Below are 27757 nucleotides of genomic sequence, written 5' to 3' on the forward strand. Positions count from 1 at the left end.
CAAGAAATCGGTTAGGAGGCGAAAGAGCTTCTTGGTGAGGGAAGAGCTCCATACGTATCCATTCAATATTCTGTGAACCTAGGCGAAATGTTTATCATGGCCAAGTGTGTCCTCACATGTGTGTATGCGGTGGCCATCCTACTGATTTTCAGCGCACATGGTAAGTAGTATACTGTTTAACCTATTAGCTGCGTTAATTTTGATCCCACTGTATAGTACTGAAGTCAAATTAAAAAAATATGGATATAATTAGGGAAAGTAGAATAGCATGCGTAGAGCGCAGTATAATACTTCCTTATGTAAAATCTCCCATATTATAGAAAATTGATTAAGCTGTGTGATTTAATGTTGATCTAAGCTTTAGGTTACTGGGCCAATATCTGGGGATCACTGGCAGGTATGTTTTATACACATGAAAATTTTTTCACCGCACTTACCTTGTTCTTACATGAGATACGCGATGTCCACTGCGGATGCATTATCAAGGGATTAAATCAATTTCATTCATTGTATCTTTTCTAATCTTCAATTCAAACATATTTGGTGAAGAAACACACTCTTTGTACACTATCCAAATAAATATTAAACCATGGAAACAAGTGAAGTGAAGACAATACCTTTTATCATTCGTAGCCTAAATATGCTAAGCCATACTATTGGTTGCGCATGCTATTTACGTCTATAGTAGTCCTACAATATACGAGCTTAGGTCCGATGGGATTCTGAAAGCAGAGTGAATCCGACGTGACACGGCAAATGAAGCGAGACGGTGAAGATAGACTCCTGGGAGCAGAAAAAGAGACTTTTTATATATTAATTTAGCCCCTTACAAGGCAATTCAACACTATCGTGTTCTCTGAGACGCATATATAGACTTAATTATCCGACACTCCTCATTTCATCACCATCATTGTATTATTTTGGATTCAGCGGTGGTCAACCATCATTGATGTCTTTCATACTTTCTGATGGGAGTTCAACGATATCAACAGCTCTTCAAACGACAGTGTAACCGAAAATTTACTAAAACACATCTCATAACGATATCGCTTAGTTTCACCGCTGGTATCACTAAATTACGCCTGTGAGTACCATCATATAATATTCCCTCTACCGCTTAGCCATTCATCGTTGTCACTAAGAAATATACCGTTCAAGCTAATAAATACATTTTTAATATATTGAGGCACATAACAAAGTAAATAGATCGCAGTCAGCAAGAGGAGAAACAAGTACTGCAATCAGTTTTGTTCAATTATTATCTCTAAATAGGAACAGCATTACTCCTTCATCGGAAACTAAAATTACGAAATATTTTTTAATTTCCTTTACGACAGTCGACGGATACGTATGGGGCAATCATTTGTGATTGATTAAGTTGCATTTACGAGAATATTATAATACTTGGCAGAGTTGTTGGCTTTTATTTGATTATTTTTTGCAGGTTCCGAAGAGATTAATGAGGTCGAACTGAAATCAGTCGCCGTGCGTGGCGGCATATATGATTCACCTTATATTTTGAGTGGAAAGAACTTATCTTTTCTACCATTCTTCATATCTGGACGAGAAAGAATCTCATTCTGTATTGAAGTGGCTGGAGATCATTTAAATTATTCAAATACGCTTCAAAATATAGGATTCAGGCGTAAGTATATTAGATGTAACTCTAATACGAATATACCGCTAATTTTCTTGCATATTGTTGACGACGCTATTATAAATTGGTCAGTGTTAACCTCATAGCAAATCGGAGTCCCCTAGGTACCCCTACATTGAGGGGAGTTGAAGATTTACCTATATAGCAGTAGAGGCAGCGTTTGCATCGAATAAGGTAGATTACATTCCTGGTTTTGCATGAGACCGAAAGGGAAGGGGCGGAAGACAGGAGACAAGATGACTGGGGATAGAAGTTGGGATGAAAATAGGGCTGATTTTACATCTGGGACGACCACAGGGTGCAGGAGTACCGTTGGTAGTTGTAAGTCACCTATGTGAGGGTTTTCCAACCGGAATAACTCACATAGGTTTGTTGTTTGCATGAGGGTGATTCTAAGGGGTTTGACAAAAAGAATGGATGTTGAAATATTATTTTTAACCCTCATAAGGATTTAAGAATTTACTTGCGTCGATTGATGTACGGCGCCGCAGCGGCGCTATGCTTTATTTTGATAATATATTTCAAAAGTGGGCTTTTTTTGCATGTTTCATGATTGATAGTGCTAGTGAAACCTAATTTATTTATTTCGGACCGTAGTTTGCTGGATTTGATGCAATATTGTAGAAGTTATAGCAAAAAAACTTGAACGCTGCATTATTTTCCATTTGTTACCTTAATGCTCTTTATTTCTGATCCTCGTGTAAGTTATTTTCAAAATAAGTTTTAATTTTGTGAGTAATCCTTGTTTTTAATACTTTTTCTGATATTCAGTAATGGATAAACTCCGCATTTTTATTTGTGCATGTTATTATTTTTATATATCTTAAAAATAAATAGGAGGACCGAATGCAAGAATTATGTGTCCATGTGATATAATTTTAATTCACAGCGTCAAACCATATGCTATATATATTTGTAGTGTTCATAGATGGTTATGTTCCTAAGCATTAATAATCGAAAAGGTGTAGGTTAAGTGGAAAGAGAAGATTTTTACTGCCATGATTTACAAGCTTCTGGCGATCATGACAAATGTTACGAATATTCTAAGAGCTGTATCCTTCATTTCCTAAAAATGAAGTCTGATGGGTTTTGAAATATGAAGAATATGGGATACTCAGCGTTGTGTCAAAGAATTCAGCGCCGCTTTGGATGTGCGGCTAGAGTAGTCGGTGTTGGTTTCGTATAGCGGAGCCCATTCCTTCACTGAGGACGTTTCCTTAGAAATGGACGGGTGAATTTGAGGGAAAGGAGTGCAGCGGATGAAGTTTTGCTCCTGGGTGCTGAAAATTTCAAAATGATCCATCGGAATAAACAATTTTTACACCACTTTTAAAACCGCGAGCGCCGCTGAGACGCAGCGAATCCATATGACGGTGAAGATTGGGAAAAGGGTTTCCGAGAACAGATTTCAGGGATTGCATTGTAAGGAAGGTAAGTGGTGCAAAGCAAAAGATCGTGAGGTTTGTTACTACTTCAATAATTTAGGGGGGAATCTGTGCTTGATGAGTTTTATATTCAGGAGGGACTTTGGGTAGCCTCTATGGAGGTGGGAACGGTAAAGGCTGTGGAGACAGTTTTTCAGGGCATCAGGGATATTATAAAGGCAGTTACCTCAAGTGGAAAGGGAGTAGGTTAGCGAGCGTTTGGTGAAGGAAGGATGATAACTACGTAAAATGATGATAGTCTTGATAATTTGTGGGTTTCAGATGAACAGAGGTGAGAAATTTTTTTAACACTATAACATGGAGAGGTCAAAACCTGCCGCCAGATGATGTAAAACAATTGGTTTTTCTGCATGAGAATTTAAAAGGATCAAATGTTACATAATTTATTTACTTATATAATTTTTATTACAATTCTGCAAATGCCATAACTAATGACTATTCCTTGCAGTTTGAATACATATAATAATTAAATTGACGGCTTTATCAACAGAGATTAATTCATTTCAATTGTAATTATGGGACTGTTGAAGACACATTAATTTTCTTTCATCTCGTAACAGTGACACAATTGCCGTTAAAGTTCCTCATTATCTTTTCATTTTTACATCTAGCTAAGCATTCATACCAAAAAACACACAATGGGGTTGGAAAAATGAGACTATGTTAGAGCATGCATTGTTTGTATTGCCTGATACAGGAATAACCATACTTGACTCGATGCTCGCTAGTAGTTTTCACATCGACTCGAGATCAAAAAGTACTACTCGCACATCTCTAGCTTCCATAAAAATATAGAATTTTCGGTTTAAATTCGAGTGCTCACATATATTTATGCAATTCAAGTAATCAGAGCGCGAAAAAGGTAACATGAAGAATGGTTAGTAGCTCATGGCGATGGAATGTAACCGATACTGCAAGAGAGAGAATATTCTCCGTTCATTTTAACTTAACGGTTGAGCTGGTGTGGCTAAAGTTGGCTAGACAATTGAAGCACTAAAAATAAATTGTAATTATCAATAATGTATTTTAGTTTTCTCGGATCAAAACATTTCTGTAAAATACTGCTCGAAATATAGGAATGCTGCTATGAAAACATGGTGAAATGATTCACATGCTGAACGTTGCTATTTAGTTTCAGACACCATTTTCTTGGATAATGTCAGCAAAGAGGCAGTTCCGTGGGACTGCAGCAGAGAAAAAAATCTTACATATTTTGAAGAGAATGGTAAGTTAGTAGTATAGTTAAACAGACTTGAATTAGCGGCTTTGAAAAATATTCCATGGGAAAGTTTTGACAAACTGGAAATGTTATGCTTTGTATTATGATATATCTTATATATTTAAGGTAAAATATTTGAATATGATGAATTCTTTTTACATTCATGTTTTGCATTAATTCTATCTTTGCTTTCAAAATTAGGCCACTAAGTTAAGAGAGGAATAAGTGCAAGAAAAGCTGTCTTAACCTCCACCATCATTTTTATCAATGGCTACTCATTTTCAAAATAAGAAATTTACATTCCGCCTTTTTTTAAATGTCGTACCTTACATAGTCCAACCATTACATTCATTTTGGTCATTTAATTGCGTTATGGCCCCAGTTTTTCCTCGGCCATACGAATGTTTCTCATTTCTCGAGTTGAATACACATACGTTCAAAATATCGTCTACAGATGAGTATAATCTTATCAAATCGACGAAAGTCTTCTTTAAGAGCTCAGAAATGGGAAAAAATAGTACCGAAGCTGCAATGTAGTACCATTCAACCAGAATTGCTAGTTCCATACCTTTGGCTGTTCACTCAGCCTTGTCATTGCCGCATGAAATTAAAATTTTAAAACTTACACAAGTAACTGAAAACTTGCAAGGAAAGTTTCTCAGGTATCACCACCAAATCTCGTCCAAATTTTTTGGGCAATAGGAAATAGATACGTAATAGGTGTAGTTTTTGTTTCAGCCGCCAACGATCTATGCTTTTCCAGATATTTGAGACGGGAAGTTTACCTATACGTTGCATAAATTTAGGCCTTGTCCTGATTCTTTCCGTCGCATGTATTTCGGAAAGTATTGGCCTTAGGTAGCTAACACAGAAACATTGTGTATCCATTTTATAACAAATAGCCAACTTCGAGCGAGATCTTGTGGTGAAAGTTTATGGACTTTCCTTGTTCGTTGGAAAAATTGATTGCTCATATTCTTACCACAAAACTTGGTACAGTCGCGACAAAACGTCGCATAATGAGGAGCGATTCCCGGACATCCGCCATTTTGGGTCTAATCGCACAACAATGGTCTTGGAGCATGAACAGTGATTTTATGTATGGTTGCGGTATGGACAAATGAGTTGTGGGCGGAAATGGGTGGCGGAAGTGATGCGATGATACTGGGTGTGGCGTGGTGTAAATCGAAATGGAGTTACGCAGGATATTGATGAGTAACCTAAATTCAAGATTGGCTATTCGTTTGCGTTTCAGTTAAAGTCGGATGTCTCAGTAAACTACAGCGTCGTCTGCAAATAATCGTAGCGTACTGCTTACTACTTTGCCAGTGTTGTACAAAAGAAGGAACAGGAGTGGCCCAATAACAATACCCTGAGGGACACCAGAAGTGACTCTAACCTTTTTGGAGACTGCACCGTCTAATACTACTCTTTGGACGCGGTCGCTCAAAAGTCCTCTTATACAGGAAATGACATCTTCGTCTAGACCATAATATTTCAGTTGTATTGTTAACTATCCGTGGGGTAATTTATCAAATGCTTTTTTGAAATCAAGAAAAATAGCGTCTACTGGAATGTTGTCTTCTCCGGAGACTAAAATATCGAGGGCGAAAAGCGCTACTGGGTTTCGCATGATATAATTTTCCTGATTCCATGCTGAATTCTCATTAACAAGTTATGCGCGTCTAGGTATTTTTTTATTACTGAGCATCGTGTCCAAGTTCTTTGCATGAAATGGACGTTAAAGATATTGGTCTGTAATTAGATGGCTGTTCCTTGTCTCCACTTTTGAATATTGGCGTTACATTAGCGATTTTCCTGTCATTAGGTACTTCGTGTTGCTTGATGGATTTACTGAATATTAACTGCAAGAAGGGGGCAATTTATGAGGCCTAGCTCTCTATATACGCGAAACGGGATTTCGTCTGGACCAGGAGATTTATTTGGACTGACCGATTTCAACACATTTTCTATTCCGTGCGCACGTATATTAATAGGCGGCATCTTTCGTATGCAGAGATGTTTAACTGACGTCTCGGATGAGTTCCCAGAAGTCTACGTGTACACGTTTTTGAAGTAGGAGTTAAATAAATTGCCTTTATCGGAACTGTTTGTTAACACATCACCATTATCGTTTATCAGCGAACATACGGTTAATCATTTACCTTGAACTTACCAAACATAACACCAGAATGATTTTGGGTCATCCCGTAAATGCTCCACTAGTGTTTTTCTTTTAAAATTCGTGAATGCATTCCTGAACGCTTCCTTCGTGGCGGCTTTAGACGACCTTTATTTTTTTTATCAACTCGCGTTCATTATCAACGCTCTCTTTTAAAGGATCCCAAAACTGACGCTCCTCAACGGAACAACGGATAAATCAAAGCACGGAATCTACAGCTACTAAAAAGGTGCATATTCATGAAAAGGAAAAACGTGGAAGCTCTTTGCTGTGTCAGTTCAAACTTTGTTATGAAACGTCTTTCATGCGCATACGAAACACTGGCAGCGTATTTCAAATCGGGTCTAGTGAGGGAGAAGTAACATATTCCACTCCCTTTTGCCGTCGCACATTCGTAGTATTCTTTTAACAAAACCCAATGTAACTACGATTAACTTGACCTGTTTATTCCCGAAATGTGTATTCCAAGATAGATCATTAGTGATTATTACTCCTAGATATTTTATTGATTCTCTTATCTCTGACTAGGTACCCGGAATGAAAATTTTTAGTTGTGGGATGTTTTGTCTTCTTTAAAGTTATTCAAACATATTTTTTCATATTTAAATTAAGCTGCCAAGCCTCGCAACATGCTTGGATTGCAGTTATGCCATTCGTTATTTCATCTCTATCTTTACTGCAACGCATTTCACTGAAAACTACAGCGTCGTCTGCAAAAAGCTGTAGCTATTTACTGTGTGCTATTTCACCAATGTCGTTTATATAAAGAAGAAATAGGAATGGGCCAATCACACTACCCTGAGGAACGCCAGAAGTGACTCTTACCTCGTTGGAAACTGCACCGTCTAATACTACTCCTGGCACGCGGTCGCTTTAAAGTTATTTTAACAAGGTAAGGACATCATTGTCTGGGCCGTAAGATTTCAGTTTTAATATTAACTTTTCGTGGGGCACCTTATCAAATCCTTATTTTAATCAATAAAAATCGCGTCTGCTGGTACTCTACGGAGATTAAAATATCGTGGGAAAAAAGCGTAAACTGGGTTTTGCATGATCTACTTTTCCTGAATCCATGTTTAGTTCTCACAAACAAGTTTTGCGCGTCTAGATGTTTTATTACTGAGCTGATAATAATGTGTCCAATTACTCCGAATGGATGGACGTTAAGTATAACAGTATGTAATTAGATGGATGTCTCTTGCCTCCACTTTTGAATATGGGCGTTGCATTGGAAATTTTCTAGTCATTAGGTACGTGTTGTTCAATGGTTTTTCTGAATATTAGCTGCAAGTACGGGATAAGTTTTGAGGCTAGTTCTTTATAGACGCGTGGACGATATCGTCTGGACCTGGTGATCTATTGGAACTGAGCGATTTCAAAAAATGTTCCATTCCGTGAGCACTAATGTGAAGAGCCGACGCTGAGCCGACGCCGACGTTTTGTATGCAGAGGTTGTCAACAGTCTCGGATGAGTCTTAAGAAGACTCGGTGAACACTCTCTAAAAGTAGGTTTTTAATAAATTGGCTTTTTCGCATCTGTTTAACACATCTCCGTCATCGTTTATTAGCTAACATTCAGTAGATCATGTACCTTCAACATCCCTGACATAAGACCAAAATGCTATTTGGTTATCCCGCATTATCCCGCACCCAATTTTTCTTGATTTCAAGAAACGAAGAGTTATGAATAAAGCTGAAATCTTACGGCCTGTATGAAAAATTAATTGCCTGGATACAGAACTCTTGAGTATGTAAGTTTTTACACTTTCCCGGCGAACAACATGTATAAACTCTTCACGGGATACCGCGCGGGTATGACTATGTAAGAGCGCCTAGGTTTCGGGTACCGACTCGCTAATCATTGTCACGGCTATTGACAGAAAATTTGAATATTCTGTCGCCGTGAGAATGGGTAGCGAGTCGGTACCCGAAACGTCGACTCTCTTACATAATTTTACCCGCGCAGTATCCCGAGAAGATTTTATACAGAACTTTTCACTTTTCGCGTGCAACGAGTAGTAGTAGACGGAGCAGTCTTCGACGAGGTGAGAGTAACTTCTGATTTCCGTCAAGGTAGTATCATAGACCCCACCTTCTTCCTTCTCTATATCAACGATATTGGTGAAATAGTAGACAGTAAACTTTGATTATTTGCAGTCGATGACGCAGTTTACAAGAAATCCGCTGCATTAAAGATTGGGATGATTTAAGAAACGACCTTACTGCAGGCCAAGCATGTTGCGATGCGTGGAAATTAGAGTTATAAAAGCGGAGTAATGAATTTCTGGAAAAAAAACCCTCCCCGGAACAGAAATATTTCATTCAGTACCAAATTTGATATTACAAACACCGCAAAGATTTAAGAGTTAGACACAATAATAATCTATCGTGGAAAAAACATATTCGGGAAATAGCAGGTAAGCTAATCGTAAAATGTGTTTTTTTAACAGAATATTAGGAAGGTGCGACGACAAAGTTAGAGAAAGTAGCTATATTTCTCTCGTGAGACCCCATTTAGAATACGCTGCCAGTGTTTGGAACCCTTACGGAAAAGTCTTAATAACGGAATTAGAACGCGTACAGAGAAGAGCTGCCAGGTAAGTGAAAGGTCGTGACGATAGTCTTGTTAGTGTAACTGACCTCTTAGATAAACTCGGATGGCAATCCCTGAGAGGCCGTAGATTGAAAAATAGACTAAACCTTTTAGATAAATTGAAGAGCAGAGTCTTTTCTAACGAAGTAAGCCAAATCTTACGGACGCCAATGTACCACGGGAGATCAGATCATATAAATAAAATATGAGCGATAAACTGTAGAACAGACGGATTAAGAATGTCATTCTTCCACGATATATAAGACATTATAACGGTATTACGATATTATTATAAATGACTTGTAAGGTAGCCTAAAAACCTATGTGACACTTAATGCATGTTTCTTAATTTTATTATTATTTCAAATAGCATATGGTAGTATAATTTGTTATTATGTGTGACTTTTTTTGTACTGTGTGGTGTGCATGTGGTTTAATTGCATGCTGGTGATGTTTCACCGCCTGCCAAACACCCTAGAGGTGTCCCGCAGAGTATTATGTAGGTGTAGATCCTTTTGCATGCCGCACTCTGGGGAATTTTCACCACTAGCCAACAACCCTAAAGGTGGATAACATGGAGGTATGCTGTTATAGAAGAATAAATGAAGTACGAGTAGTGCAGGTCAGGAATAAGTAACCTTTGGTAGTTTTGATTTTTCAGGAGTATGCGCAAATAATTTGTTATTATGTGTAACATTTTATGACCGTGTGGTGTACATGTTGCGGTTCTCTTTCTTGCTTTATGTTGGTGATTGGTCACCCCCTGCCAGTCACACCAGAGGTGGCTCGCAGGGTATTACGTAGTTGTAAATAGCATGATTTCATGTATCCATTGCTCCATCGGGGAGTGCGCTAGTGGGGATCCTTTTACATTCTGCATGATGGTGATTGGTCACCCCTTTCTAAACACCCAAGAGGCTGCTCGCATGGGGTCATGCAGGTGTAGAAGAATAAATGAAGTAGTGCAGGTCGGTGAAAACTCACACACTGCCAGACACCTTTGATAAACCTCGTCACCAGAATTCCTGAAACACGTGGACAAGCTAAAATTAGAGTGGGGGGAGAAAAAGGAAAGTGAAAAGCTTTTCGCGTTCCCACTTCCCCTCAGGAAATTTCGGCATTAATATATATAATTCGGCATAAATTTCGGCAGCGGAGGCAATCGGAATGAATTTGATCACTTATCGTAAAATCGTTGTCTCATAGTAGAACCTCAATCAAAAGACGCGTTCAATCGCTCAACGGCAGTGAGTATGATAGGTGTATTTGTTTACCTCTAAGTATTAGAATTAGTAAAGTAAAAACGTACTACTACAGGTCATATCGGCAAGGGTAACCCCATACTGTGCCGACAGTCTCCCGAAGACCCGGCTTATCTCTGGGAGCCCGAAAAAAGGGTAGCTCTCTTGCGTTGCTTCGGTCCTGTATACCTGGCTATTTCTTGGCCCCACTAAACTACCACAAACCGGCTGGTATCCTAACACCCCTTCCCAATCGCCTTTTAGGCGGCTTGAGGGTTTTTCTGTATATGTATCGAATAACAGCATGCACTTTCCACGTCGCGGGGTTTTCTCTTGCAGCAAACATTCAGACAAGTTGCCAAAGGACAACTAGCGCTCAGATGAACTTCACTCTGCCACTACGGCACGCCGACTGACCTGCCGTGCTTGCCGAAGCCACAATGGCGGCACTATCCCCTCCACTTTTCACATAGAGAAGAAACGGAGGTTACTTTCCAAACACCCCTCGCAGCTCACTCCCGACGACAAACGGCAATATTTTACACGGTTATGCACAAAATGGCGGATCCTGATATGATGTATAGAAAGTTAATGCGTCGGTATATCTTGGGTAAGGACCACGATCTTGAGCCACAAGTATTGCATAAACGATTCTCCACTCCCGCAATTCCATTAATTCCCGCCGGCCGCCTCAAATAACGGCGCTCCAGTTGCCATGATGCTAATAAATATACGTAGTAGACCACAAGAGATACGCTACGCGTCGGATTAAATCTTTTATATATCGTTATATGTTCGTATATAGTTAACATGAGCTTAATTTGTTTAAGTAATTTTATTTTTAAATTAATTACAGTTAACATTATATTTGTATTCGCATGCGAAATTTAATATTCGATGAAGAAATAAATAGAACATAGACTTAAATGGACCTTTTATAATTTACTTTTATTTTGATAATTGCTTTTGCGTCAATCCTTTTCAGCTGCCATTCTTTCGGCAAATTATAAAGTGAACCTCTTCATTTGGGATACATACAAAGAGAAAATTTTTCATTTCAAAATGAATGCGAGGGAGGTGCCTGCAAACGATACATCATCGATGAACACTGAGCTGACTGTAAGGCTCGCGCAACCAGTCAACATCGAGGATGTTCGAGTCCAGGTTAAGTGGAGCTTGTGTGAGTGGCCTTACCTATCAGTTCATCTGCCATATCTTTCCTTAGATGAGATGGTGCGTACGGGTTATTTCAGTGCCCTTACAATGGAAAGCATACAGATCAAAAATGCAGTCCACAATATTCTTGTTCTGCATTGTTATTTTATATTCCCTATTATTTTTCCATCTATATATTGAGTCTTTATACTAACTCCGAGGAAGGTGGTAGTACCACCGATAATTTCGTTGAGTGAGTTTTTTTTTTGTCTTTCCTTGTGCTCTCTACTGTGTGTACCCAATCTGGGTTATACTTGTGTAAAATGCCTCATCAGGGGTCATCTGCCCCCCCCCCCCCCCTAGAAGTAAAAGTAAATTTAGTTGAAAACGAAATTTTTGAACAAATATTTCATTTGACTATTATGATGTGTTATGATTTTCTAGAATTTATTTTCCTAACCTTCTCTGATTTACAACTTGAAAGATCACGGCTTGCCCCCCTCTAGTTTTGGTCGTGGGTACCCCCGTTTCTCTGGGTATTATCCTTCCTGAGCAACGGCGGATGGTTTGCTTGATATGAAAGAGAATGTCCATTTTTCTGTCCGCTATGCATTTCCATGCGACAGCAGGGCTTACAACCAAAGTGACTATGGAAGTGTATCTCATGCTCCATGCCATGCACGTGCGCATACGAAAGATAATCCACCCAGAAAAATGTGTTCCGGTTAAAAGTTATAAAATTAGGACAATACACTTACAATTCCACTTTTGCTACGTGTTCTGGCATTCAGTGTCTTTGATGCACCAGCTTACGGAAAACATTGCACATTTAAATAGAAATAAACAGAAAAATGTACGTAAACAAAATTAAAAAGTACTTGCCAGTACAAATAATGAAAATAAAAACACTTTTACCTACTTATCTTTAGAGTAAGGGGGGTTAAGGAATCTTTCAACTACATTTTTATATTGGTATAAGTAAACAAGTACGACATCCCAAAAAAATAGTAATTACTACAATTAATAGTAGTTTCGCAAAAGAATAGTACTTTCTATCAAACAAAACAGTGGAGAGTTGGTAGTTATTACCATGCAATAAGTAATATGCAATCACGCTTGTAAAATTAATAATCACTTCGATGAACGTTACCATACCCTGGAGTGCATCGAATTTTTGCATTTACTTTTACCCAACTCTTCCATTCGATTGACGAATTAGGAAATTTTCGATTTTTAGATTCCTCAAGAACGCTAGATGAATCGCGTGCATTAATATTTGCATTAATGATTAAATTTGTTGGCAAAAATTCTCCTAAACATATGTGTTTCATAGTTATAAACAAATCTATTTGTCCTTGCGGATAAAGAAAGTGCTGCCTCTTTAGTTTATTATTACCTTCACCACCTCTTGCCCCGCATGTCATGCTAAGTTGATAGTCTTATAGGATCCACATTCTACTTTTCCTTTCCTTCCACTACCGGATTTTACTGTACCGGATTAAACTGTCCTCAATAAATCCTCTGGCCAAGATAACACCTCATAGATATTATGGGGTAGATTGTAAAACATTTTCCTAACAGACTTCCCTATCTTATTTTGATGCTCACACAGGATATTGCCCACCGCTTTCCTTAACTTCACATCCTGAATGACTCACTAAATTTCCGTGTCCAAGACGTTTAGACCGATATTATCCTTGTCAAATGCACAGTTTACATCCATCAGCAAACTTTTAAAATCGTTCGCATAGAGTACCGTTAGTACATGATAAAATATTGCTAAAGCACAGAGGTCAATTAATAGAAATTTTCACCATACATTAGTCGGAAAAAATTTGATCGTACGCATGTAAGCATCGGTGTATGCATATTTACCATTTAATTCTCTATTTTGCTGCCCTAAAGCCTTTTATCTGACTAGTGAAATAAGTTAAACCATAAAATATAATTTGAACATTTTGATAGAAGTGTGATTCAAGTTTGAAAAAAAGACTCATTCCATAACACATAAAAGTTGAAATTGTCGCCTGAAATTCATTAATTTTTTCCGATCTCAACAAAGACAACTAATCATAATAAATTATTTTTCTATCCACAGATTTCAATGAAATCACTATTGGCCGATCACCCGATGACTGCAGATTCAAACCGAATAGCTATAAATGGGAGTTGAATAAAAACTTATGGGCTCCCACCATTAATTTCGATTGTAAGAAAGCTATTTCATTGAAAGATCATAAATCTTATATGAATTTCACGCTGCGGACACCAATCTGGAATTTTCCACTGGATAATATTCAGCTGAAACTGGACAAAGGTAAGCCGTACTTGTGGGTATAGGAAATTGGTTTCAAAGGTATCTGGCTTGGTCTTGGCACGGAAATGATTGAGTGGACACTTTTGGAAACATTTGTCCTACTTATTTGAGTCTCCACAACGATCGTCCGCTTGATATCAACATCAAAAGTCACTTTTGGATTCCAATGCACGCACAGTGAATTTATCGAGAAAATACATTTTTCCAAGTTATTTTCCATATTCACCGGTGAAACGAATACCCCATACATCTTCATTATATGCCTTGTAGTTGCAGTTATTTGAACGATGACTTCCACAGCATAGTTATTTTTCTCCTTTCGTTTCCCGGAAGGATATTCAGAACACCGCAGAGCACGTTTAGAAGCTGACAGACATGAGAACAAATTTATTAATGGAAATTTATAATCACTAAAGGATTTTAAGATAAATTGATCATAAATCAAGCAAAAGCAGAATATAAATGAATTTTACGGGAACATTTACGCATTCACTTGAACCCAAAGCTGACCTATTAGCTGGCCAATGCTCAACTAATTATAGAGAAACAGAGGAAAACCTTGAATTTAATGTAGCCATCATGAAATTCGGTACGGTTTTTGTTGTGCAAAACTATCAATTTACCCCAAAGAACCCTCATCCCCTCCTTCCTGGCCAATGGCAGGAAGGAAGGAAGTGGGCAGAAAAAATTATTTTTGCAATTAAATCAAATAGCAAGGTATATGATAAGATAATAGCCCTGAATTTTTAGATAGACTTTAAGACTCTAATGATAAAAAAATTACGCAAGAGCTCAAGATATTTCCTCCTCGGCGAATAATTGACAGTGTCATTATTATGATGGTTATCATTATCTTTATGATTAATATAATTATTATTAATTAAACACTTATTTAGTTATAACTTGACCATCTCGATAAATTGACCGGAAAAATTAATGAGATTTATTGTTTATCATTTTCTGAAAAATTAATAAAATAATTACTACATATGGTTACACATGATTTGATGAAAATACGCCTATGCTCTGAGCGCAGGAAAAGGGCATTTGCCGATAGTTAAAAATAAATATTCCGGCAACTAAATGATGTATAGTTCCAGAAATAAATTCATGTAGTTAACAACATTATCCATATTAGTTAATAGCACCGTGATGACCTTTAGATGACTCCTCCGTAATAAGTAGTTCGGAAATTGTCAATTGAGACCGTTATCCTAGGTCATCGAGAGAACTCGAACTAAAGTTAAATTGATTTTCATGGCATTCGGAAACGCCCCTAGTAACGCGGACATGTTCTGGTTATGATTCGGTAATATTTTACTATCTCAGACAGACTTGATCGTATTTCTCATTGAACATTGCTTTGCACAAAAACAATTGCCACAATGTATCTTCATGTCTGTACCTTTCTTTTCTTAATTTCCTAATTTCTATTCTTATGTTCCAGGTTCTACTATTTTCCTGCAAACAGCGACGAGGGGAAGAGAACGATTCCCAGGAGTAATAAAAAATATTAACAATCGTTTTTACGTAAATATCAGTTCACCAGTGAAAGACATTAAAATTACATTCAACGATACACTTGGTAAGGTTCACTAGTATCAAGTGATTATTGCATATTCTAGCCTTTTTATGAGGGGCTTAGTATTCATTCATGGTTATTGGTATTTCATAGCTACGTAATTTATAAAACCGATGGACGATCGCCGTAAAGACGAAATAGAACTTTATTTCGCATTGGAGTATTGAAAATCAATGTTCTATATGGTGTGGAATACACTAGATAAGTGTTCTTGATCCCCATCCTTCATAGTGTTTTGCCAGCTGCAATCATATGATTTTTTGCAATTGTTTAGTGGCAAAAACTATATGAAACTACTTTTTGAAAAATTTTACATACACAAGTTAATTTTTAAAATATGTATTTGCATGCTGGTACTAACTTTTTAATCACCATCATCCATGAATTTCACGGGTTTAATGCAGCTGAAACACTCTACCTCTATTTCCCATCGATGTTCGCTCTCGCTGCGGCATTTCACTCGCTTCAGCCTGACTACGTTCACAACATTCATGCATGAATTGCGCCTAACGTTTTCATTGATAGCGTGCCCAAGCATCATTGAGTGGTATATTCCACTAATCAATTAGAATGGCATATTTTGAATTAATTGTTTCCATTTTGGGCATCTGAAACACAGTAGCGTTATTCAATAGCATGAAACATTGTCCTAAAATAATAAAAATATAGTAAATTATTTTAATTTTTCCTGGTGAATACTTCTGACGAATATTTCTCGGGTTTGCAGCCAATTTAATGCTTTTATAAAAGCCGACGTTTCGGGAGACGACTTGTCTCCAATCCTCGAGGCTGTGTTACTTTATGGAAGTCCAATTTCACACTGAACTGGATCGACCGTTTACCGAGGACAACAATGCGGCTCAGGTGTCGTCCGATTGGCTGTGGGTCTTTTGAAATTCTTCACGTTTAACCCTTATGTTTTTCATACATCTGATTACAGGTCTCCATGTATTGCTACGATGAAAGCCGGTGTCCCGATTGACATTTTTGGGATTGAGGCGGATCTCTATTGCTACCTTAATTATGCGGCCTTAGTAACGTTGTGCGTGTCAAAGGATTTCTGTATCTTCCCATTTAATAGCATGGTCTTCATTAATGCTTTGTTCCGCCACGGCCGACTTTTCTGGTCCTCGGTAAACGGTCGATCCAGTTCAGTGTGAAATTGGACTTCCATAAAGTGACACAGCCTTGAGGATGGGAGACAAGTCGTCTCCGGAAACGTCCCGTCGGATTGTATAAAAAAGCATTAACCTGGCTGCATACATGAGAAATATTCGACATAAAAAATAAAGTTCGAGGTTTTTTCAGCGTATAGGACCACGGTTATGTAAAACACTTGCCTCGTATTTTGCCATCTCTTTCGCAGACATGAAGCTGGGCGAGGAGAGGCTCTCCATTCATAAGGTGCTTGAGCCGAAGGAAAATGAGGCACTTCGAGTCATCTACAGTCTCCCGTCGCCTCTAACAAAACGGTCGGAGATAAATATGAGCATCAGTCGATCGCACTGGCTTATCGAAAAGATATCCGTGATCAAAGCATCGGGAGGTAAGGAAGCACTCATAGTGGCCATTTGCTATAGGAGGCCCCACTACTCTCTTCTTCCGCGACTTCATTGATAGTATCCTTGCCAATATACTTATTAGCCATCAAGATGTACGCTACGCGGCAAAATTAATCGTTCAATTCTAAAAATTAATGTAATGCCAGCTACACACGTACCGTAAACGCGGGCTTCTTAAGCCCTATGGGCTATCTTGAGCCCAAAAGTGCAAAATGAAGTTTAGTTCTCCGCGTGCTCTCAATATTAACATAGTGACGTAATTTAGTTCTTAGCTGGTAGGCATAGGCAGCAATTAGACAATAAATCGAGTCTAGAAGGTTAGGGAAGTCACCACCGAGAGCAGTACTGGTTATATAACTTACACGTGCCTATGTGTTCTCTCAAAGCCAAATCATCATCAACACCGGAATCTGAAACGAAAGATTAATAGAAAGAGGCAATTTAGTTCTGGTAAAATATGAAACGAGAAAGAATGTTCAAGAATCAACCTTGCTATAGGGGCAGAACGTGTGAGAGTCATCTGGATGGAGCCCTCGATCTAAGTTTGGAAGTTGCCCAAAAAAGGGTCTAGTCGTACAAATTTGAAGATGTGGTCATGAAAATTGAACGCCCAGAATGAATAGAAAGAAGTTTTTTTTTTGTTACTGGATTGTAAACATTGCTAAACGGAAATCTACTTTTTTTGCGCAATGTCTTTACAGTGTTGCTGAAATTAATGTTCCAAGTGCATTTTTGAAATTAATATTTTTAAATCATGAATTTTAATAATTATTTATCTTTAAATGTACGTTTTTAATCTTACGGGATGAATATAAATTAATTATTTTAAATTAAATTTTACTCTATACTTCAAGTATATAAAATGAGTAGGTATGCCAAGGAAAACAATATGTTTGCCCCTTTTTAAAAATAATATTGTAAGTTCCAAAATTTGGGCTCAAGTAGCCCGTGTTTACGGTACATTTATCAATAAAAAACGGTTAAATACGACGTCTGGCGATTCTCTTTCGTGCCAATACGTATATTGACATGCATCGTATGAACATAGAGCGCCACTATTTACGGGAATCATTGGAGTCAAGGGAGCGCAGAATCCTGCATACAACATTTATGGAAGCACTATACGGTGATACCTATTTTTGCCACTATTCCTTAGGATCCTAATCTTCGATGAAACGCGTAAAAGAAAAGATTCCAAAGTGGTGACGCAGTAATCGAAAATATGTGTCGGCTTTAATTTGTAGCATTACGACCAACATACTGGGAAAAATTAAGGGTGGGCAATGTTTTCATCATGTTGGGTAAAATCTTTCACTTCATCGAGGCGATTGCCTTAATTGGAAACAATCTATCATAATGACATCTGTACTGGACTAAACATGGTGAAAACTAAAAAAAAACAGCTTTGTAGGATTTAGTAAATAACATATGGACAAAATTTAGTAGTGAAGTTTTGTATAAAAGAAAAGTTTGACATGATTTAATAGTTGTCACACATGTCTGATGGGATAACTTTAGTGGTAATTAAATTTCGATCAACATTGGATATCGAATATCATCTAAAGGCCTGGTTACACGTTAAATGAATACGTGCGATGTGATGTGTGAATCAATAAAAGATATTTATCGACCGAAACGGTGCGTGCACCAATGCATAAACGAAATTAGAACAGGTTTTATTTTCTGATTATACATTCGCACAAGTTGGGTGGTTTCACGGAGCATTTTCGTGTTCAATCACGCGTTCATACGTTAAGAAATTCAATCGCATCTGTTAATATATCGTGTAACCAGGCGTTAATAGAGTTTCGTTTTGATAATCACACCGTTCTGATGCATATCCATTAATACAAATGTTAAAATATTTCAAAGGGTTAAAAAATAACCTCTGCAAAGCACGTATTCGATAGCGTATCATAAAAAAAGTCGTCTGTGACAGCACAACCAATAACACGAAAGTATGTTCAACATGGGTACCACCCAATTTGTTAAGGAGTACCTGAAATGACCCAAAGGAGATCAATTAAGAATAAATGTAATGGTTGAGAAGCAGAGGTAATAGCCGTCGAGCCTATGTGTACTACGCGGGAAAAGGTGAGGGTGAGGCTCGCACATGTGATAAATGAGATGCAAATAGCTTCAATCTGAAATTCAGAGATATAATCACTAACATACTACTCTCCCTACAACGAAATGAAAGAAATATTTATGTTCCATTCACAGAACTACATGCAACATGCAAAAATACTACCAACCCATGCAATGATGTATTAACTGTGTGTAACAACGGTACTTGCCTATGCCCGAAGCACTACAAGGAAAAAAAATGGAGGTGCCTGGCTCGTGAGTACTTGTTTTATATTTTCATCGTTACTTCAATTGGTTCCTGAATACATTAGGTATTTAGGAATATGTGTATAAGGAATTACATATTTCAAAATAACGGTTGCCGCAAAAGTTTACTACTCGTACACCTAATATCGAATATTCATGCGTAATCTACGGTACTCTTCATTCTTCCGGGATTGGTTTATTTTTTATCTGGCGTGAGCATGAACACGGAGATAGGGAAGGAGGGTTTGGATTGAAGGAAAGAGTATGATAAAAAATCCCATAATACGGATACAAGTAGATGAGACGTTTAAATGAATGATACTCCAAGTGGACATATCCTTTATCACTAGTATATTTCATTTAATATCGTATGCTTTCAGAAACGGAAAGCTATTTGAATCCGCACGAACACTAAACATCGCGTTTAACCTGTCGGACACAATATTTACCGGGAAAATCAACATAATTTTGGGAGTTAAGGGGGCTTCTCATCTCCCCGTGGCACCCCGTCATGTTACTAGTCTAAACTTGATTATAATTCGGGATTTACCAGCAATAGCAAAGATTAAACTCTAAATCGAATTCTCTTACCACCAAATAGTTTGATAGAGAACACCTGACAATGAAGGTCACTTAATACTTTTTTCTTTTCCTTCATCCACAGCACACGCAATGCCATGTTCTCCTGATGATGGATGCATTACTGCCAATGCTATGTGCATGAATAGGACTGAATCAGACGGAATAACTAGATGGACGTGCCAGTGTAAACAAAACGAAACATACATTGAGGCGGATGACAAATGCTCTGGTGGGTAATGGATTATATATACATCGACATACAACCATACAAGGCACCCAAAAATGCGTGTGGCCGGGGGTGTTAGTACACCAGCTTTGCAATTCAGAGATATAATCACTTACATTCTACTTTCCCTGTAACGATTTGTAAGAAATATACGTTCTATCCACAGAACTATATCGGACATGCAACAATATTACCAACCCATGCAAAGATCTATTAGTTGTGTGTGACAACGGTACTTGCCTTTGCCCGAAGTACTACAAGGAAAAAAAATGGAAGTGCCTGGCCCGTGAGTATTTGCTTTATATTTTTATCGTTTCTTCAATTGGTTCCTGAACACCTGATGTATTTAGGATTATGTGTGTAAGAAATTTGATGTTTCAACATTACGAGCGCCGGAAGAGCTTACTCGTACACCTAATATAGATGTATTCATGCGTAATCTAAGAGTGTACTTCATTGTTACGGGTAGTAGGTTTTATTTCATGGTGTAAGAATGAACAGGGACATAGGGTGGTAGGGTTTCGACTGAACTGAAGAGTACCAAGGAATGGTTATGATGCCATCAAGTATAAAAAATCCCACAACTTGGAAGCACGTAGATGAGACCTGGAAAAGAATGACACTCCATGTGGACATATCCTACATCCCTACTATATTCCTTTTCACTTCATTATTCTCCAATGCATCTCGACTAACTCTGTTTTTCATTTGTGGATATTTAATTCCGAAAATTATTTCTATGGTCCAATATTCCAAGATACTTGAAACTAGACATAAGTCTGGATGAGTGTTTAAAATGACGTGCACATGTTGAAAATGTTGCAAATAGTATGAGGAAAACATACGAAATAATAATAAAAATAATAATACAATTTATTATTATTTTTATTATATTATAATGATTTGGAACGGAAGTGGAAATCCAAATTTGATTTACGGGGCGCACCATTTTGCCGGAATACAGATACATGTTTCAGTGAATGTGTGCCATTTCCGGGTACTTCTGGAGGCCAATTTATAGAAGCACAACATTGTACACTCCAAGGTAATTGTGAACTCTTGAGTTATAATATATAAACCGGCCGTGTCCAATGCATTCACACAATTCTCGGACATAGAGCAACATACATGCGGGGGAAGTACAAATTTCGCGATTCGAGTATTACTATTTTATGCAAAAATCAGTGCCAGTACACTAAGGAGTGGTGGCAGTTGGATCTCAAAAAGGGGTGCAGTTGCCTAATTTTAATGAAAAAGGGAGATCATTGATTGTACTGTGAACCTTATTTTATCATAAAGCGTCTGAGGTGGTAACCTATTTAGAATAACTTTCTCTCAAGAGCATGGCAAGAAATGTATTTCGTGAATAGGTCAAATTTAATCAAATCAACAATTCCCATTTGGTACAATAAACGAATGATAGAATAACGTGAAATTGTTGAACTATACATTCTGAAACGGAAAGCTCTTTATGAATACACACGATAACTAAAAATTTCGTTTAGCCTGTTGGACAGCTTAATTTCCGGGAAACTCTACATAATTTAGGGGGTATCTAGGGATTATCATTATTTTGAGCGAAAATCAGTGCCACTAGACTACGGAGTATTGCCAGTTGGATCTCAAAAAGGGGTGCGTTCCCTACGTGTCCCCCTTACCAACCTTCCAAAGGATTACGGGAGGATTGACGCAATGGTGAAAATAGAGAAAAAGCCTACCGGGTGTGGAGTGGAGAGCGTGATATTTTTTGCACCCGTAAAGTTCAGGGTAATGATTTGCCCACTTATTAAGAGAAGATGAAAATATTTTTGTACTCTCGGCATATTGAAGAAGAGAGTAAAATGCCAATATTTCTGTGCTGGGAATCGCGGAGACAATGGTTTATGCCATTGAAAGTATTTGGCATAGATCCTCTATCCCAGCTGTTGGGTATAGGCAAATTGTTAGACGAAATGAAATGAATGGATAGATACATCAAATTACACCTCTTCTCTATAATTCAGGGCAATGTAATCTTGCTCACCGAGAGAATACTCTGCTTGTAATGTTAGCCGATGAACGCAGACAAATTCTTGCAATGGCCATCACAAGGACATTGTAATCGAGAGAAAATCAGCGGGAGGAATCGAGGAAATTCGAAATTCCAGAGCTAAACTTCGATGCTCAAAATTATATCGAATTGGTTGACTAATAAGCAGTTGAGGTAAATCAACCATCACTAGTAGCTGGAATGACAAACAAAGACTTGGAAGACCTTGTTACGGAAAGAGCTGTATTCGAAGTACCTTCTTTTCCCTGCCTCAGACAAACAGTTGAAAGGATGGTACAAATAATAGCGTTGGCATCAAAATGCGTGTGCAGTACAGAACGCAGGCATGGGTGAGCATTAATGTGCATAATAGACAGAAATTCAGCCGAAATAAAAAAAATTACAATATACTTTTGTCAGAGTAAGTGATGTGCTTTCAAAATCGTGTCCTTTGATAGGTTGTTTGGGGGACATGGGTGGAACTCGATGGTAGCCACTTCGTCGTGGTGAGTTCTGGATAGTTTCTTCACGAAACTAGCAGAGACCTACTAAGTGAAATGCTTAGTGAAGTGTTCAGATTCTGTTCTTTCTCACCCTCGGCTGAATTTCTTGTCGAAAATAGCTCCCCAGGTACTCTATTCGTCATTATGTTTGATGTTAATTGAAAAGAATTTTCCTTATTATTATTTTTTGTGTTATTAATTACTACTATTTGATGACTTTTTTACTAAAAAATTAAATTGAATCGAAATAAATATTATTTTTCTGCGATATAGCTCCCAAAAAGTGAATACCTATTAAAAACGTAGGCAAAATTGAGGTATGTTGTGCGGGTGGTCTATACTAAAATTTTCTTGTTAATTCATAGGCATTTTTTGAACCGAAGATTTTGTCCAATTCACTTTAAATTTCATTTTCATAAACAAGAAACATGTATCCATTCTTTAATAATATCCATTATCCCATATTTTCATAAAATTCATCTTCATAGACGTTTGATTCTGAAATCTGATATTTCGCAAATTTTTTACTTTAGAGCTGGTCAATATCATTAGATTTGAAAACAATTTGTGTGTGAGATCCTTATAAATTTTGCAACTGTACCATAAGGGGAAAATTTGATCAGGAAAAAACTTTTTTCGGCCCACCCTAGTTCTCATGTCCCCGTGGCATCCTCTCTTGTTACGAACCTAAACTTGAAATTCAGGATGTACCAGCAATAGTAATGATTAGACTCAGCAAAGGTGGGTGGGGTTGATTATTGGCTGAAATAAAATTTAGAAATGCGTGTCCTGAAGGAAATCATTCTCATCTTCTTCATCGTCTTTGGAATGGTTAAGGAAAATCGTCCTGTAAGATGATGAAGAAACTTCGCCAACGGATAAATTACCTTCAGATACTTTCATTTCCGTTATAAAATGGGCTTAATGACATAATTTTCAAGTCCAATAGGTCATTCATGCATTACTGCAACTGGGCAGTGACCTACTTGTCAGTCTATAAAGCCGGGTGTCAGAGGATGGGAGATATCAGCAATCGATTTCCCTTGCCACTAGGTACTTTAAAAGAGAATGCATGACAATGGTGGTCTTCATAAATTTTTTTCTTCTCTTTCATCCACAGAACACGCAATGCCATGCTCTCCTGATGATGGATGCATTACGGCCAATGCTACGTGCATGAATAGGACTGAATCAGACGGAATAACTAGATGGACGTGTCAGTGCAAACAAGGCGAAGACTACATTGAGGCGGATGACAAATGCTCAGGTGGGTGATGAATTATATCTACAACAGCATACAGCCATGCAATCCATCCGAAAAGAGGTGTGGCAGGGGGTGTTAGTACACCAGCCGTCTTCATATAAATAGCAAATACTAAAAAAATTACGACCAGCACAACGAATCCCCAAGTCTATCCGTTTGCAGAACATCTCTTAATTTATCACTTCTATCGAACCTGGAAATATAGTTGGGCTCTAATATTTTGTTCTCTTTGTAAATCTTAAGGATACCTTTTATCTATTGTTATACAAAGCTGAGCCTAGCACGCAGCCTCCGAGCCTCCAACGGCTCCAAGTATAATTCACTTCAACATCTGGATAACGCTGTCTTTGTGCCCTTAGCTATTTTTGACGAATCTCGTAGCCCTCCTTTGTAATTTATTCAGTTCACGGATTAAATCTGTCTTTGCGATATCCCATAATTTCGCTGTATATTCAATGCGTGGTCGGACGAATGCGAATTAGCACCTTTGTTTTACTTCCTCATCCAAAAATCTCTCTCCAATACTATAAACATACTTAATAAAATAATATAAATATTACAAAACATTTTCTCTTAAATATGTGTTCAATGAACTCAAAACAATGACATAATGGGAACGCGTGGTGGTGAAGCTAGACGGTTGGCCTAATATTATTACTAGCCCTACTTTCACTATTATTATTCGCTGTAGTTCGGGGCATCCAAGCATGGTTAAATTCCGAATTTTTTCCATGGGAATATGCGCAAGATTCGTAAGCATCGAGAGAGAACTTTGAGGGGATTAATCATCCTATGGGGTTCATGTTCTATATCTACCAGGTCGCAATGTCATCGGATTTACATGGACTTAGACAATATGTTTCAAAGATTCCGGATATTTCATGCTTAGAAATTAAGCGCATTTATTAAGGGCTTCTAAAGACGGCATCACGCAATTTGTTTTTGCTTCGCAAAATAAGGAAATAACAAATATCGATTGCTTGAACCTTATTCGGTGATTTATTTATTGAGGCATTCCAATATTGAAAATTATTCCTATTCTCCTTACACGGTGATCATAAATATCAATATATTTATATGAAAATGCATTGGATTACCTCTTGGAATGAAATACATACAGTTCATCTTTCATGCTCTGTGGAGAAAAATTGTGCCAACGAAATTTATATATTGCCGTCTCGGGAAGTTATTATTATTATCATTATCAAACAATTGGTTACAAGTCAACCATAATGTCGGGTGGTAACATAAAGTTAAAGCATTTTAAGACATGAGTTTGTACAGAGCAGCCAGTAGCAGGTAAGCTCGCAGTGACTCGGAGTGCTTGGATCGAAGTTTCTGTAGTTAAGAAATGGTGCTCTTCCGACCCAAACTTCAATGGAAATTTTTGTTCCTACTGGAATCAGCTATAAGGGCAAGTTATCTTAGGTGACACAATTTTTGGCCACCCCGTGTAAATAAAATGTCTTGGGTGACTGATTAACACTCAGATTAACGCGCGGCCCAAGCAAGTTATTCAGCGTGCATATATTCCTTTCGTGGTGCAGAGCCTTCCTAAGGAACAATTCTTGTGATGTTCCATTTTAAGATTCTATTTTTTATTTACGCCCTCATAAAATGGCACTGAATACGGCGAAGATTGTCATCCTGTTACTTCAAAACAAAACATCCACTCGAATACTTAAACGGTAATTTACATAATTGGGTGGAAAACGACATTTAGAATACTATTCTTTGGTTCAATTGTTATACACGCTGTGAATTTTTCTCATAATTTTATTTAAAGATGCAAATGGATTCTGAAAACAGAATTCAATTGCGGAAAGCTATCAGCTAACATACGTTTAAAACATATTTTGATGCAATGTAATACATTTAACTTAATATATATGCCATGAATATAATAATATCATTTTGAATGCATAAATTGAAAGTTAGTTTATCACAAACACGGACATAATTTGCACTCAAATCCATATGTCTTTCCAGGTTCCATCTCTTACTTGAGAATTTGGGCAGCCCTCTTGTCAATATCTTTGAGGTTGATCCTGTGAATCCATCACTTGCACATCGATCCTGTGAATCCATCACATCGATCGACAGCTGTCGGACCAACTGAAACGATCAGAGTTTTTCATGCGATGGGAAGCTGCAAATACACTCCTCAATTTCTCCATATGGCTCTAAAACCAGTAAACTTCGCTTAACTATATCTCCTTCATGTTTATTCCTCCCAAAAGAATCCGCACTCAGTCAGCAGTCACCGTAACGACATCAGCCTTCAATCTATGAAAGAATGACTGAAATAGAAATGCCAACCACCAAGAGACTACTGGAGGGAGGTTTGAAACAAACGTGGACAGCGTTCATTCTTCGTACAGGAACATTCATTTCTTCACTCGCCGACAAATATTGTATTTCTCTCAACACCTGTTCCGTATTTAATAAGCCATTGATTTCCAAAAAAAATATTAATTTACCTATAGATATCCGAAGATATTGATAAGAATATGCAAAATGTGCCAAATATGTTAATTCTTTTTTATTGTGTCCATGTAATTTTTATCCAGTTAACAGTGTAAATAAAGTATGTTCTTGACTTTCTACTTCCTTGTCATTTAAAAACATCAACACCTTAATACTGACTCCTCAGTAAATTATACAAATTGGTTAAAATTACCAGCCAAAAAATATATTGACAATAATTCATTATAAGCTAAAATGTAGCTAATGATCATCTCTACTATCGTATATCTGAGGTGTAAAATATTTTTCGATACCTTCTACTCTATATGGCAATCCAACCGGATGGTAAGTTTCAAATGCAAAACGTGTAGAAAAAACTTATTAAATGTGCTGGTCATTAATTTGAAATAATTAATTTCAATTCCTAAATAATATGTTATGTTAAATCATTTAAAAATACCGTACCAAATATATACTTCTGAGAAAATATAATTACCAGTTCATACATTTTATATGATTTAAATTTGCATTCTTAGTCATTTTTAGTATCTATTATTATTTTTTTGTTGGCCATGAATATTGCTCAAAAATGTAGACTTCATAGAATATATTTTGCTTTCTCGATGAAAAGTATATGCCTATTGTTGAGTCGGAGCTTTAATGTGAAGAAAGGTAAAGGCCTTCAAAGAGTAAAACGAGTGTCTCAAGACAAGTTGGGAATCAAAGACATCTCATCAACTGGGAGACTGAATACCATGAGATGTGGCATTCAGGAATACCAATGCCGAGGGTATTCCGCGCATGTTACTGAAGTATTGTACTCATTTGAATGGTTAGACTTAACCCGATTGTAAGCAGAAGTGGATAATAAGGAATGGGACTATATTCAATAAGGATTATCTGATGCATCAGCATTTAGATGACCAGCTCGATTAACGCAAGGGCAAGCAAGCCTAAGAGATGTATTCAACGGTGTTCGGCGAGATGTTGTGGAACATAATGATACAATGGTAAATGAAGAGCAAACTTAGTGCATGTCCACAGTAATCTGTGGACATGCACTAAGTTTGCTCAACAGTAATCAGCATTACTGTGGACATGCACTAAGTTTGCTCTTCATTTACCAAGCCTAAGAGAATACATGTCCCACATATTGAGGTCAAAGATTGAATTGAATTGAAGAAAGGTGAATTTTCGTTGTGCTGAACTTGGCCCAATATAACTTGCAGTTAGATAGGAAACTAATTTTACTGCACACCAATAGTGATGACACAAATTATTCCGGGATGTTAACCGGGATGTAAACGGGATAACCCTGTAGTGCGTGCTACAATCTACTCTCTTCATTAAAGTGAAGTGAATGATAGTATTTTTAATAATTATAACAAACATCGATATGA

At 37.5% G+C, this 27757-nt stretch overlaps 1 protein-coding gene across 1 annotated transcript; it reads left to right on the plus strand.

The window, feature by feature from the left end:
- Positions 1 to 26487, plus strand: LOC124164190. The gene is made up of 12 exons (XM_046541399.1): positions 1 to 160; positions 1445 to 1645; positions 4235 to 4327; positions 11323 to 11517; positions 13591 to 13809; positions 15257 to 15394; positions 16758 to 16937; positions 19177 to 19296; positions 19952 to 20098; positions 20262 to 20381; positions 23748 to 23894; positions 25881 to 26487. Exons 1-12 carry the CDS (start codon positions 88 to 90, stop codon positions 25943 to 25945), a joined length of 1698 nt encoding a protein of 565 aa, XP_046397355.1. The 5' UTR covers positions 1 to 87; the 3' UTR covers positions 25946 to 26487.
- Positions 26488 to 27757: the final 1270 nt, after the last annotated feature.

The sequence above is a fragment of the Ischnura elegans genome, chromosome 8 (assembly GCF_921293095.1).
Source record: "Ischnura elegans chromosome 8, ioIscEleg1.1, whole genome shotgun sequence".
Lineage (NCBI taxonomy): Eukaryota > Metazoa > Arthropoda > Insecta > Odonata > Coenagrionidae > Ischnura > Ischnura elegans.

What these genes read in the sequence shown, in the direction of transcription:
- LOC124164190 (XM_046541399.1), top strand. Translation starts at nt 88, where the DNA reads ATGTTTATCATGGCCAAGTGTGTCCTCACATGTGTGTATGCGGTGGCC. An exon ending in AAAATGGAGGTGCCTGGCTC is followed by an intron (nt 19,297 to 19,951) that starts GTGAGTACTTGT and finishes CTTCATCCACAG; the next exon opens with CACACGCAATGCCATGTTCT. An exon ending in GGCGGATGACAAATGCTCTG is followed by an intron (nt 20,099 to 20,261) that starts GTGGGTAATGGA and finishes TTCTATCCACAG; the next exon opens with AACTATATCGGACATGCAAC.